The sequence below is a fragment of the Trachymyrmex septentrionalis genome, unplaced genomic scaffold (genome assembly GCF_001594115.1).
Source record: "Trachymyrmex septentrionalis isolate Tsep2-gDNA-1 unplaced genomic scaffold, Tsep1.0 scaffold60, whole genome shotgun sequence".
Taxonomy (NCBI): Eukaryota; Metazoa; Arthropoda; class Insecta; order Hymenoptera; family Formicidae; genus Trachymyrmex; species Trachymyrmex septentrionalis.
Genome location: NW_017305779.1, coordinates 2,069,265 through 2,082,706, shown reverse-complemented (window position 1 = coordinate 2,082,706; position 13,442 = coordinate 2,069,265). Strand labels below are relative to the sequence as shown.

The following is a 13,442-nucleotide window of genomic DNA, read 5'->3' as shown; positions in this document are numbered from 1 at the left end:
GGTCGCGAATTCGTGTCTTTGCAAACGTACAGTACTTCTTTTCAAAGTTTATTCAAACATTATTCTTTTTAATATACTTCAAGATTCTTAAGTAATCACATTTTATGGAAACTCTTACAGAAATTTAATACTAGGAATTTAATATCTATATATAGCACAAATCATTCCAGCAATATTGTAGCAACATTGCGACATTTCGACAATATTACAGTAACATTGCAACATTGCAACAATTTTCTATGCTATAGAGGTAGTAATTACTTCTTATTGTGAGTATTAAAAGCATTATTATTGTTTAATGTTAATTAATTACTACTTTGCAATATTAAATTTCTGTAGGGGAATTATTAGCTTTAATTGTGCCTCGCAAATCGCTTAAATTTAATACTTTAACACTTCTTAATTTCCTGGAACACTCGTGTATATAAATATACTAAAATTTTAAATAGAATCTTAAATTTCAAAAGTTTTCAATTTTTTAATTTCAAATTTTCAAATTCTCTCATCGTGCCCTGGCAAAAATAAAAATTGGAGCGTAAATCGAATAGAAGGGAAAAATATCAGAAGCGTAAGCGAAGCTTCTAAGAGGCAAAAATTGAAACAATGAAAATGTAAAAAAAAATGTAAAAACGCCTTTTTTACATTTGTTTCAAATTTTACCTCTCAAAAATATCGTGTACGCTTCTGTTACTTTGCCATTACATTCGACTTACGCTCCAATTTTTGTTTTTACCAGAGCAATGTTAATTATATGTTAATTATATTATTATACTATTATATTATTATACTATTTTTTACAAAACTTAACTTATTCGTGTGGAACATAGCGCGACAGAAAATGCATTCGATCAAAGACACCATGTATATCAGACGTCTCTACAACCACGTACACGTTCGTATTCATACGCCCAATCCTTTCCTCCCGAAAACTTATGAAAAGGAGAATATGAGGTTCTGTATAAGATATAGTATATTCACGCGTAATAACCAACCATAACCGACCATAATTTTCGCGTCGACAATTCAGTAAGACAAATTATGTTACTGCAATTGAAGACGCCATAAATCTATATAGCACACTTAATTTATCTGACAGACGTCTTCGAAATGTCCTTAAAATGTTCAGAGACTATAGGAACGTCCTCTGGACGTCATTAGTTAAAATGTTTCTTAAAAGAATCTTATCGCAAGCAAGAACAAAAGAAGTAAAATATTACTTACCAAGCCGCCCCCCGTGAAACATACTAATCTAATTTTGTCCTTGTCTGTCATTTTGACGCGTTTCTAACGGCTGCTGAAAATTGTTTGTATATTTAGTCAAATTTTCGAATAATTTTTTTTAACATGGATACATTAAAGAGATACATCGAATGTCTAATCCAGATCTATCCAATTTTAGTTCCGGAGCCAAAACATAAGCATCCTAACTCCGGAGCTAAAATTCGACAAGCCTGATCTAGCCAAAGGATCTCTTGTTGACATACTTACTTTTTTCCTGCGAAAGTGAAAATGTAGAAGAACGCGCAGAGATCCCCTCGTTCCGTAGGTGACACAATTACAGCGTTCGCGATTTAGAGAACCGATACGACGGAAACTGATACGACACTCATCGAAAAGACGCTCACCATTGTTACATTCGAATGCAAATGGCGCCTTTGAAGCGGGAACTTCGTCACGCCTAGCGACATCTTGCAGCGCCGCCCTCTTCTCGCTGGTCAATCGTGCTGTGATATCATATGCGGGTATATGAAATTACCGACATGCATGAGTTATCATGCAGTAATCATGCAGTTATCATGTAGTTATCATCTCTATTGATAATCAAACTCGGATGGTAACATTAAAAACACAATTTTGAATAAATATGAAGTATTATAAAGTTTTAAACATATGTACATGTCTATAAAACTAATAGATACGTTATGCACATATATAGCTCATAAATATCTATCAAGTTTTAAATATTTCAATTATGTTATAATAAGCGATTATTAATTTGTAATAACGTTGTATTACACGGAATGTACGTAATAACCAGCAATGTACGTAATATTTTTAACAAAAATTGACGCATTGTGGCTTTTTATTACTTTTGATTATTATTAATCTTTATTGTAAGTCATCAGGGAGATATTAAAAATTTAGATATAATTGGGATGTCGGAAACACTTTACATGAACAATTTTGTAAAAAAAAATCGTACTAGTATAAATCACTTTTTACTTCTTGCCTTTTTTTAATGCATTATTTGATGTAAAATATTTGAAATTATAAAATAAATTGTAAAATAAATTTGTTCTTTAATGTTTCACGATATAAATTAATCGTTATGATAAGTTATTTCATTAGTTAATGAAATATTGATTAGATTTTATTTTGTTTTATGTAATATAAAATTAAATTATGAATATTCTGATATACAGGACTCAGTCATATTTAAAAAATTAAATTATTTAAAATATATATTTTTAATTTAAAAAATATTATATAAAAGAGCTATCTATAGAATTTATTATTTGAAATAACTTGATTCTTCTGACTTATTTCTTAATTATATTTTAAATAAGTTTTCGGAACTTAATAACTTATTTTATACTTTCTATTTTAAATATGGTAAGTTGTATCAGTCAGGTATCGGTCATATTTAAAATAATTTTATTTATAATATGTATATATATATGTTTTGAATGAAACAAGTAAAGCAGTTACTTAGAATTTATTGTTTAAAACTTCTGACTTATTTCTTATTTAATGTAATAAATTTTTGGAATCTAAAATACGACGTTTTCTATTTTCTAGTATTTGTCGCAAATACATTTCAAAAAGAAATATTAAGAAGAGCGGCACGCGACCCTTATCTGCACGGGCTTCGGTAATGGAATGATTGCACGGTGACTGCAAACTTAAGTTGGATGCGCCATCCCGTCTGCCCGCGTCAAACAAACCTTAAGATTGCGCGTCGAATATTTAATTGTCGAAATATTAACGCATATTACCAAATAAGTAAAATAATATGTTTGCATTATACAATTTTAATATTCTCCTATGAATAGGCTACTTTTTTCTTCACGAGGAAAGAAGAGGAAGAAAGTGCAAAAGTGCAAAAACTGGTACAATAGTTCAGCCAAAAAGAACAGCCCTATTCTCTTAGGCTCGTACAAGCAAGTAGCCATGCCTTGTATCTCTCTTTTTCACATTTCTTTTTGAAATGTATTTGCGACAAATATTATATAATGCAAAATGTCATACTTTAGATCCAGAAATTTACCTCTCCTTCTTATATTAGGGTTTCTAGCCTGTGTTACATCTTTCTCCTACAGTTTTAATGCCGGTTTAGCTTTTAGCCTGTGTTACATCTTTCTTCTATAGTTTTAATGCTGGTTTCGTACGGCAGAGCCATGGAAACACGGTACACTGTCTGAGTGTTGCACTAATGGACGATAGTGCAACCAAGAGAAAGCGCTATTATTAGCTTTTATTCGAGAAGCACGTTTTCTTAGCGCTTTTTTTTACCTTTTTAAAAAAGGTAGAGAAATAACTAAAAATAATCAAATAATAAATTTCTGAAAGACAAATGTATTACAGAAAATAAAACGGCTATCTCGTTGTTGTTCTAATGTGCGCAACAGTTATTAAAAAATATAAGTAAAATCTAATTATAATATTGAAATATAGTACGTATAATGAGACAATAGATATAACGCAACGATTGAAATATGCATCATTTAAGATTTCCCAAAAATTTATTAAAAGGCTACAGTTAGTTGTAAGAAGATTTTATTTCGACGAACGAAGGTCGACATGAGCCTTAATAATGATCAGAAAACAAGTCAAAGTAATTAGAAAAGTACGATTAGACGAAGAGGAAGTAGATGGCAATGTGAACTGACAAACACGTTTCGTTAGAAGTTCAAATCGCGCCGATATTAGGAAAGCATGTCGAGCGAGGAGATCGTAAATCGCCGTAACAGCAGAACCCCACTTACTATGCCCCACCTCACATACACTGATAGCTTCCAGCGTAAACCAATAAGAGCTCTAACAGGTTCCCCTTACACGTGGCAAGAAGCTCCCGCCCATTGACCAATGACCGCGATGCTACGCGGCGACAAAATGGGCAAACGCCGTCGTTTAGAATATCTCTGATAACTTCTTACGCTCTTAATAATTCTGCCGATTTATACGAAGTTTCTGACGCCGAGAAACGGAGAAACTCGACTTTCTCGCTTAACTTTTCTGTCCAAATACGTATTTTTAATAATTTTCATACATTCTACGGATGTATAATTAAAGTTTTTTATTATTTATTTAATTGTAACATAATATCCGATTTATTCGGCTATTGTGTATTAATTATGTGGTATATAGAAATAATAATGTTTTTTTAATACAAATTATCCCGTTTTTGTCACAGAAACTAACTATAGTATATTCTGTTTGAAGTAAGAAAGTAGATTTTTAAGTAAGCAAAAACGAATTAATCTATAGACGGCTTTCCATCATCCCTACAGATTATAATCGTAGTGGTCCCCTTTTCTATAGGCTTTCTAGTATGGATCTTCAAAGGACGTTCTAAAGACGGAAGATGTTCTGCGTCTTAAGAACATTTCTTAAAGGGATTCTAAAGACGATTAGTTATATTAAAAATACTTACATACAGATGATTTATGTGTTATTGGCACATTATTTACTATGTGTAAGAAATTTACCAGTTTTGTTTGCAAAATATGTGTGAATATATAATATTTCAGTTCCTTGCAGTTAATGCATTTATACTCTCTCGAAATAGTTGCTATCAAAAACTATCAAAATGTTGTGAATAGAAACAAACTGCAGAATGAACTGATGATATTTGTCCAATCACTCAGATGCTGAAAAAAAAATTAATAATATCAACAAAGGGAACAGGGTGGGATTTCTTCTTTAAAAATTTATTTTAAACGTATATTAAAAATAAAATTTCAATCGCGGATTTTTTTTAACGGGCTTTTTTGTAACCCTATGCAATAATTTCTTGAACCAGAAATAATATTGCCTAAATATCAAATATCAACGCTTATTTTGATTCAGAGTATTCAAATTGATTATTTTTGTATAAATTGTACTATATGAAATAAAAATAAAAATTATGTATCATTTTATATCTTAAAAATATATTCCAGAGATATATTCTAAAATTATGCTTGAAAAGTAGCTTAGAAAATTGTTCCGAAGAAAATTTTTTATATATATATAATAATATAATTATACATATACATATAGATAATAGACATTAAAGTATAAGGGAGAGTTGTCAAATGCATACTATGGCTCCTAGAGAAGCAAGTTTGACGAAGTTTGGCTGCTTTTTAACAAAAAAGTAAATCATTACATCCTTATTCCCAATGTTAAAACATTGTACAAAGTCACGTAAGTTATTCAATCTAATAAGTCGATATTATAAGTTTTAATATTTTGGAAATTAATGATGCAAGTTTTATATCTAAACATACTGACACATTATAATTCACAGTATATACAATTTATATATATAATTATATATACAAATTATACCTAAACTCTGATGAGAAAATTAAAAGCTATAAAACTGATTAATCCAATTTTATTGTTAAAATTAGTATTATTAATTAGCATCATATTTCAAAATACAAAATACGATAAAATTAAGATTTTAAGAAGTCACACAGTTTACTAGTTAGATATATTATGTAGTATCTTTTAGTTTTATTATACTCATTTTTTTATTTTTAAAATAAAATTTAATTAGCCGATTGCAAAATCATTTAATTTATTTAAATGTCATTTTATTTGTTATAATTTAATTTTTTAAATAAAAATGATTATGTTTATCCCTACCTATATATCCATACTTATTGTCCCTAACTACCCGTATTTGCATCTATTCGCGTATCCTATCTCCACGCGTGTGTTCCTATCTACATTATATGATGTTACACACTAATCTACTTCGTACGGATCCTCTTTTTACTTCTGGCTAGATTAACTCACCGTTACTCCTGATCAATATTCTGGCTTCATATGCCAGAAATCGACAATAAAGAAAAATACTCTTTTTTGCTGCCGACTAATATTGCCAGCAATAAGCATAAAATTTTACGCAGTATGCTTTTGTATGATGCGCGAAACACGAACGTGTCACAAAAAAGCTATTATATTAATGAAATTAACTAAATATTAATATGAACAATTATCAATAACAACAACAACAACAATAATAATAATAATAATAATAAATGTTTATTCAAAATTAAAAATATAAGTATTCGAATAAAAATAAATCTAAATTTTAAAAATCTTTAAGTCAACAACGTTTTGATTTCAAAAGTCTCGAATAATATGAAACTAGAATAAATTTCTTAATATAAACATTACTATATATAAGGAATAAAACTTTAATTTAAAAATAAATTAAAAATTATTAAATCGATTACTATCCGATAAAATTCAAAGCCTATATACATACTTTTAACGATTTGTTGCGGAATATCAAAGCATGCGGAGAAAAATTCATATGAATAATGCAAGATCCGAAAAGGATAATTTTTCCTCAAGCATACACACACACAGAAAAATACACAAGTAATAATTATTCTATGCAAGTAATAATAATTTATTTTATATATTTCAAAAGTTCATATATCTGCAAATCTATCGTAATTTCATCAGAAGCATTAAATTTATTTAAAATATATTCTGAATCCTGGCAAGTTTAATATTTTTTTAATCAAGTTTATTAAATTAAAACAAAATTTCGATGCTCATTACGAAAAATTCGTTTCTTCGATTAATTTTATAATATTCTTTAAAAGAAAATAAATTCTTGTTATGAATAGATAATAATGAGTTTTTCTAAAATTTTGTAATAAGTATATTTTAAGATTATTATCAAGAAAATATTCTTTGTTAAAAATAAACGTTATTTAAAAGAAAGAAAATAAATTGAGTAACTTTTCTTAGCAATAGATTGATATTTTTTTGTGTGCATTAATAAATATATCTCTTTGTATTTTCTAAATTATTAGAATTTTTTATAATAAATTCATTTTTTGTGTAATTTATTATTTAAAAATTAAATACTTTAAGTGACGCAAAACTTTAAACGCGATTTTACAATAATTTTGATTTAATTAAAATTCTTCTATTTATTGACAAAATGTATATTGGATCTTACATTATGTTACTACTTTAACTGGTATCAAATTCAGTTATTACATATGGATAAGTTATAAAACCTTAGGCTAAAGTCGATGCACATTGAGATAAATAGCAAAAATTAATAATCGTAAAATGTCTTTTATAAAAAAATAAGATTAATAAATTGTACGACAAATGCGCTACATTAAAAGATTTGTTATCTTACAGAGATCTATAAAAAAATCAAATTAAAGATAAAGATTCACTCTTTTGAAAGCTGTGAACCCCATTTGTGCGCAATTTTTAATTGGCGCCTTCGCAAATTTCGTAAACAATTTTGAGAATTTATGCATCTTCATTTATGTTTGTGTAATTTTACATAATATCAGTACAATCGATTTTTGAAGTATTGATCTAAAAAGTAGAGATTTCACGCTTTAAAAAGCTTTTTTAAACATTTCGCTACGATGATTTTTCACTAAGTTACTGCTGTTTGAAAATATTAAAAATTTGTGCAAAAATTTAGTGTTCCAGTTTTTTGCGTGTGAATATACATATATGTGTACACATATTGCTTTTCTCTGCACTAACTTAAAAATAAAATTTAATCCTGAATGAATATTTGAGAATAGACAATATATATATACTATATGTATAGGTAGAAAGAATAATAAATCTATACTTATTATACTGTAACAAACACTGTTCTATATTATAACTATCTATAGACAACAATTTATCTATAGACAACAATTTTATTTATTCAATTACTTTTTATATATTCTTTATATTTTTTAATTTACTGTATTTTATTTATTTAAAAAATCTTATATTCAAGATCGTCTTAATACAGACTTAAGAAGTCACGAACCAATCAGAGAGCTGTATTAGCGTCTTAAGACATCGTCTTAAGAGACAGTCTTAAAGTAAGAACAGACTATAAACACAAACCATTGTTGTGTAGTTCGCACCCACTTCTTCAGAGAACAATAGGGCATTTGCGGTTACAGGAAAAAGTCTCTTATGTCTTCTCTCAGGTTTCTTTCTGGTTGTACATATCAGAAAAAGTGAATTTTTAAACTTTTTCCCGATTTTCTCGTGAAATCAGTGTTTTTCGGAATTTCTTTTTATGCGTTCTATAATTCTGTAAAAAAATTTTGCAATCCGCGAAGCCAATTCAGAGATTTCTCCTCAAATGTAATCGTGGTAAAACAAAACGATTTTGTTTCCCTTAAAGCTAGACACACACAGTTTCCGTAACAGTAACAGTAACGTTTTTCGACCAATCGCATTGCTTGATTGTTACAATTACGGTTAGGACAATCAAATCGAACAACACGATTGGTCAAAAACCTACGTTACGTTTTGGTTATTATTAGGCCGGAATCAGATTATGCATTGAAGATTGAAATTAAAGATTAAAGATTGAAATTTCACCAATGAAGACAAAGAAGTTTTGGCTCCTTTTTTTTGTTCTGATTACTTACGAAAAGTGTGTGTGACTAGCTGAAGTACAGTTTTATGATGTCATGAACCAATCAAAGGACTGCATTAGCATCATAAAGGTGCCTTTTCATTCTGACGTTCGACACAGTCGACTCATTTTCAGCGTCAAAATAAATTACGTTACGATCAAAATTGATGGATAAAACTAGTCTCACATACACGCACGCACGCACGCACACGCATACACTTTCCGTAACAGTAATCATAAACGTAACGTAGGTTTTCGACTAATCGCGTTGCTCGATTTGGTTGTCCGTAAGCATAACCGTAACAATCAAGCAACGCAATTGGTCGAAAATATTACTGTTACTGGTACGGAAAGTGTGTGTGACTAGTTTTATAAGCGTCAATTTTGATCATGTGACTTAATTTGACATCGAAAATGAGCATCGAGCGTTGGTATGAAAAGGCACCTTAAAACATTTCTTAAGACAGTCGGAAAATAAGAACCAACTATGAATAGTATGAATACCGGCTATACACGTGAGTGCACTGCGCAGGATTCAGTATCAGAAAGAACAGGAATGATGAGACTGCAGTTGCATTTATCAGGTGTTTATAGTTTGTGAAGCAAATGGAGCGGATTGTCGTCTGCCATAGCGTAACGTACCTAACCTTACCAAGTTTTCGAACGCGATAGTAAACAAGTGGGATAGTTTCATCAAGTGATTTCTTCAAGTAAGTATCTAATCAAGATATCATTTATGAAGTAACCTGTATGTTTCTTCACAAATCTTTCTTTGCTAAATTATCTCTAGGGTAATACTTAACTGTTCCAGTGCCGCAATGTACGAATTGTTTTTTTTTTTTTAATTCAATTGCATTTTAACTTGAGACATTACATTTGCCGAGGAAAAACGAGAGTAATCACACGATTTTCTTTGCATTGTAGAGTATTCTACAATGTCCGAAAACACGAACGAAGCAGCACCGGCTGAGAAAGAGACTACCGCGGAAGAACCGGATGCGATCTCGGAAAAGGACCGGCAGTTTTTGACTGAGTATGTGCGAGAAACAGAACAGAGACTCACCACGAAGGAAGAGATTCGCGCGGCCAATCTCAATCCTACAAGGCCCCCAGATGCATCATTCAGTAAACTTGACTCGAGCCTCAAGAAAAACACTACATTTGTCAAGAAACTGAAGAACTTTAGCATGGCTCAACTCGACACAGTTTTGAAAGACATGGCGACTTTAAACCTGACCAAATATGTGAGCGAAGTTGCCACTGCTCTGGTAGATGCTAAAATAAAAATGATTGACGTAGCACCTGCTATTAGAGTATGTAGTTTTCTCCATCAGACGTACGCCGAATTTTCCACTCATTTTTTTGAAAATTGGCAAAGGATACTGTCATTGAAGGTCGGCGACAAGATAACAAATCCTAGTAAGTTGAGAGTAGATTTGCGATTCTATGCAGAATTGGTAAATGCTGGAATATTTACGCACAAGCAAGGCTTGCCACTACTTGGCTCGATATTAACTGTATTGATTAATATGGACAAAGAGGAGCATAATAATGCTAGCATAATATTGAGTTTTTGTCGACATTGTGGCGAAGATTACGCCGGTCTTGTACCTAAAAGAGTACGAGAGCTGTCCGAGAAATTGAACGTTTCAATTCCAAAGAGTAAAATGTTATCACCGGACAAGCAGCAGAATGTCAAGCTGTTGTTACGTGAGTATTATAACTCCTTGTGCAAGCATATGTTGAAGGAGCACAAGGAACTGCAGGCATTCGAGAAACAAAATCGCAAGATACTGCAGACTAGGGGAGAACTGAGTTCGGAACGAAAGGAAAAGCTTGAAGCTGTACAATTTTGTTATGAGCGTTTATTAACCAATGTGCAGAGCTTTTCCGATACGCTAGATGAACCGATGCCGGAGCTTCCAGTGGACAACGAAATAAAGGCAGAAGTGGAGGAAACACTGAAGATGATCAATGAGGGAGAAGATAACGCTATGTTGGAGGATATGTGGGGTGACGAAGAGACAAGACGTTTCTATGAGGTGTTCCCGGATTTGACTGTTTTTTTACCAGGCTCGTATTTGAAAGACACTCCGAAAGATATCCCAAAGACGGACATAGCAATAACGGAAGATGCTCTCGATGAGGAAATTGTCTTTGATGAATTGGAAGAAACTGAAAAGGTCGAAGAGCCACTTGAGGTAGAAGTGGAGGAGCCTCAGATTTCCAACACGAGTAACAAGATATTGCTGGACGCTTTTCTGACGCATCTGCCAAACTGTGTAAATCGCGAAATGATTGACAATGCCGCAGTCAACTTCCTGATGAATCTCAACACAAAGCATAACAAGAAGAAGCTGGTAAAAGCTCTTTTCGGCGTTTCTAGAATCCGTCAGGATTTATTACCCTTTTACTCTCGTTTAGCAGCCATTCTTTATCCAGTAATGCCAGAGATCGGCAACGACTTGTGTCAGATGTTGAAACAAGATTTTAAATATCATGTTCGCAAGAAGGATCAGATCAATATTGAGTCGAAGATCAAAGTGGTCCGTTATATCGGTGAACTCGTCAAGTTCAAACTTTACTCCAAAATAGAAGCATTGTACTGTCTGAAGGTTTTACTACACGATTTTACGCATCATCACATTGAAATGGCTTGCAACTTGTTGGAAATTTGCGGCCGATATCTCTTCTGTTCGCCGGATTCTCATCAAAGGACCAAGGTCTATCTGGAGCAAATGATGCGCAAAAAAGCAGTTACAGCACTTGATTCACGCTACGTCACAATCATCGAGAACGCATATTACTTCGTGAATCCACCCGAATCGACTGGCGGCGTTACAAAGAAGGACAGACCACCAGTACATGAATTTATTAGAAAACTACTTTATCAGGATCTCTCTAAGACGAATACTGACAAGGTGCTCAAGTGGATGCGCAAACTTGACTGGGAGGACGAAAGCGTATCATCCTATGCTATAAAATGTCTCACTGCCGCCTACAATGTTAAATATCCCAATATTCGATGCGTGGGAAGCCTGTTGGCTGGCTTGGTAGCCCATTATGAGACGATCGGGCCACAGGTGGTCGACGGTGTACTCGAAGACATACGACTGTGCATGGAGATCAACCTGCCCAAATTCAATCAACGACGCATTGCTATGGTCAAGTACTTGGGCGAGTTGTACAACTATCGAATGGTAGAGAGCGGCGATATTTTTCGTACTTTGTACTTGCTTATTACTTTTGGCGTCAGCGTGGACCATTCATTGCAAAGTGTGCTCGATCCGCCTGATCATCTCTTTCGCATTCGTCTAGTGTGCACATTATTGGAGACTTGTGGCCAGTACTTCAGCGGCGGATCAAGCAAGAAGAAACTCGATTATTTTCTCGTATTCTTCCAAAACTACTTTTGGTTTAAGTATACAGATCCGATCTGGACGTCTGAGAATCCGTTTCCCGTTGGGATAGATTACATGTATCGTGACACATTAACGATGCTACGACCCAAAATGCAATTATTCCAGAATTACAAGGAAGCACAATGCGCAGTAGAAGAATTGCGCAACACCCTCTATCCAACCTTGGGTAATCCTCCAGTTGATGATTCTACTGCCGAAGGCGAAAACGACATGGGCGTTATCCTGGAAGGCGATGAAGAAGCAGCATTGGCCGGAAACGGTAGCGGGGACGCTAAAGGTATGGCTGAATTGCATTTCGAAGAATCCGAAGATTGTTCGGAAGCGCAGTCGGAAGAGGAATGGACAGCCGATGCAGAACGAGACGACACTATGGGCACCCAAGAAAATACTCAGGGTGACCGATCTCAGAGTCTATCGGCAGATGGTGGCACTGAAGGCGTGATTGTAGACGTGACAGAGGAACTGAATGCAGCTTTACCGTCCGGACCACGACGGGTGAGCTGTCCGGAGGACGATGATTTCCTGTCGGCACTAGATAAAATGGTGTCAGATAACATACAGGATCGCATGCGAGATTCGGTAAAGCCACAACAGGTGGATATCTCCGTGCCATTACACGTGAAGAGTACAAAGAAGACATACGAACAACTGCAGGAGAGACCAACCGACAATAGCACAGTGGACTTTGTGTTGATGCTGAGGAAGGGTAACAAACAACAGTACAAGAATCTCGCAGTTCCGGTGTCATCTGAGTTGGCTATGAATCTCAGAAATCGCGAACAGGAACAAAAAGAGGAGAAAGAGCGCGTGAAGAGACTAACTTTAAACATTACTGAGAGGCAGGAGGAGGAAGATTATCAAGAAACTATGAATCAGAGTACGAGACCAGTTACCGTAAACTTGAATAGGGAACGACGACAAAAATATAATCACCCTAAAGGAGCACCCGATGCCGATCTCATCTTTGGGCCGAAAAAAATTCGATAAGCTCGATTACTAACTAAAATCGAATGGTTATACTTCATTAAAAAGTTGATGCTGTGAAATGACAATGGAACTTTACATTTTAAAACTCGTCAACTATATTATTAACTAACTTTGATTAGTTTTATCACTTTGTACTATGTCTTAGAATTTTTTCGAGGGCGAACGTCATATGTCGCACCAGAATTTGAACGAATGTATTATATGTACAAATGACGCTAGTTAGCAAATTAGCATTTAAACGAATCATCTCTAAGACTGATACAGTAAACCCTCTCATTAAAGAAGTCAGAATAACTTCGATATATACATATATATGTGTATTATGAAAATTTATTTCCTTGATAAAATATTTTTAAAAATATATTTTTCATTGTTGAAAATATATTTAAAAATCGATCAATATG

General features: G+C 33.1%; 1 protein-coding gene across 1 annotated transcript; it reads left to right on the top strand.

Annotated features, from left to right (window-relative positions):
• The first annotated feature begins 9,187 nt into the window (after positions 1-9,187).
• LOC108752687 (regulator of nonsense transcripts 2) lies at positions 9,188-13,370 on the top strand. Its single transcript, XM_018493719.1, has 2 exons — positions 9,188-9,339; positions 9,554-13,370. The coding sequence occupies exon 2, from the start codon at positions 9,565-9,567 to the stop codon at positions 13,036-13,038; it is 3,474 nt and encodes a 1,157-aa protein (XP_018349221.1). The 5' UTR covers positions 9,188-9,339; positions 9,554-9,564; the 3' UTR covers positions 13,039-13,370.
• Positions 13,371-13,442: the final 72 nt, after the last annotated feature.

Excerpts from the sequence above, each read along its gene's own strand:
- LOC108752687 (XM_018493719.1), top strand. The coding sequence starts at position 9,565 with ATGTCCGAAAACACGAACGAAGCAGCACCGGCTGAGAAAGAGACTACC.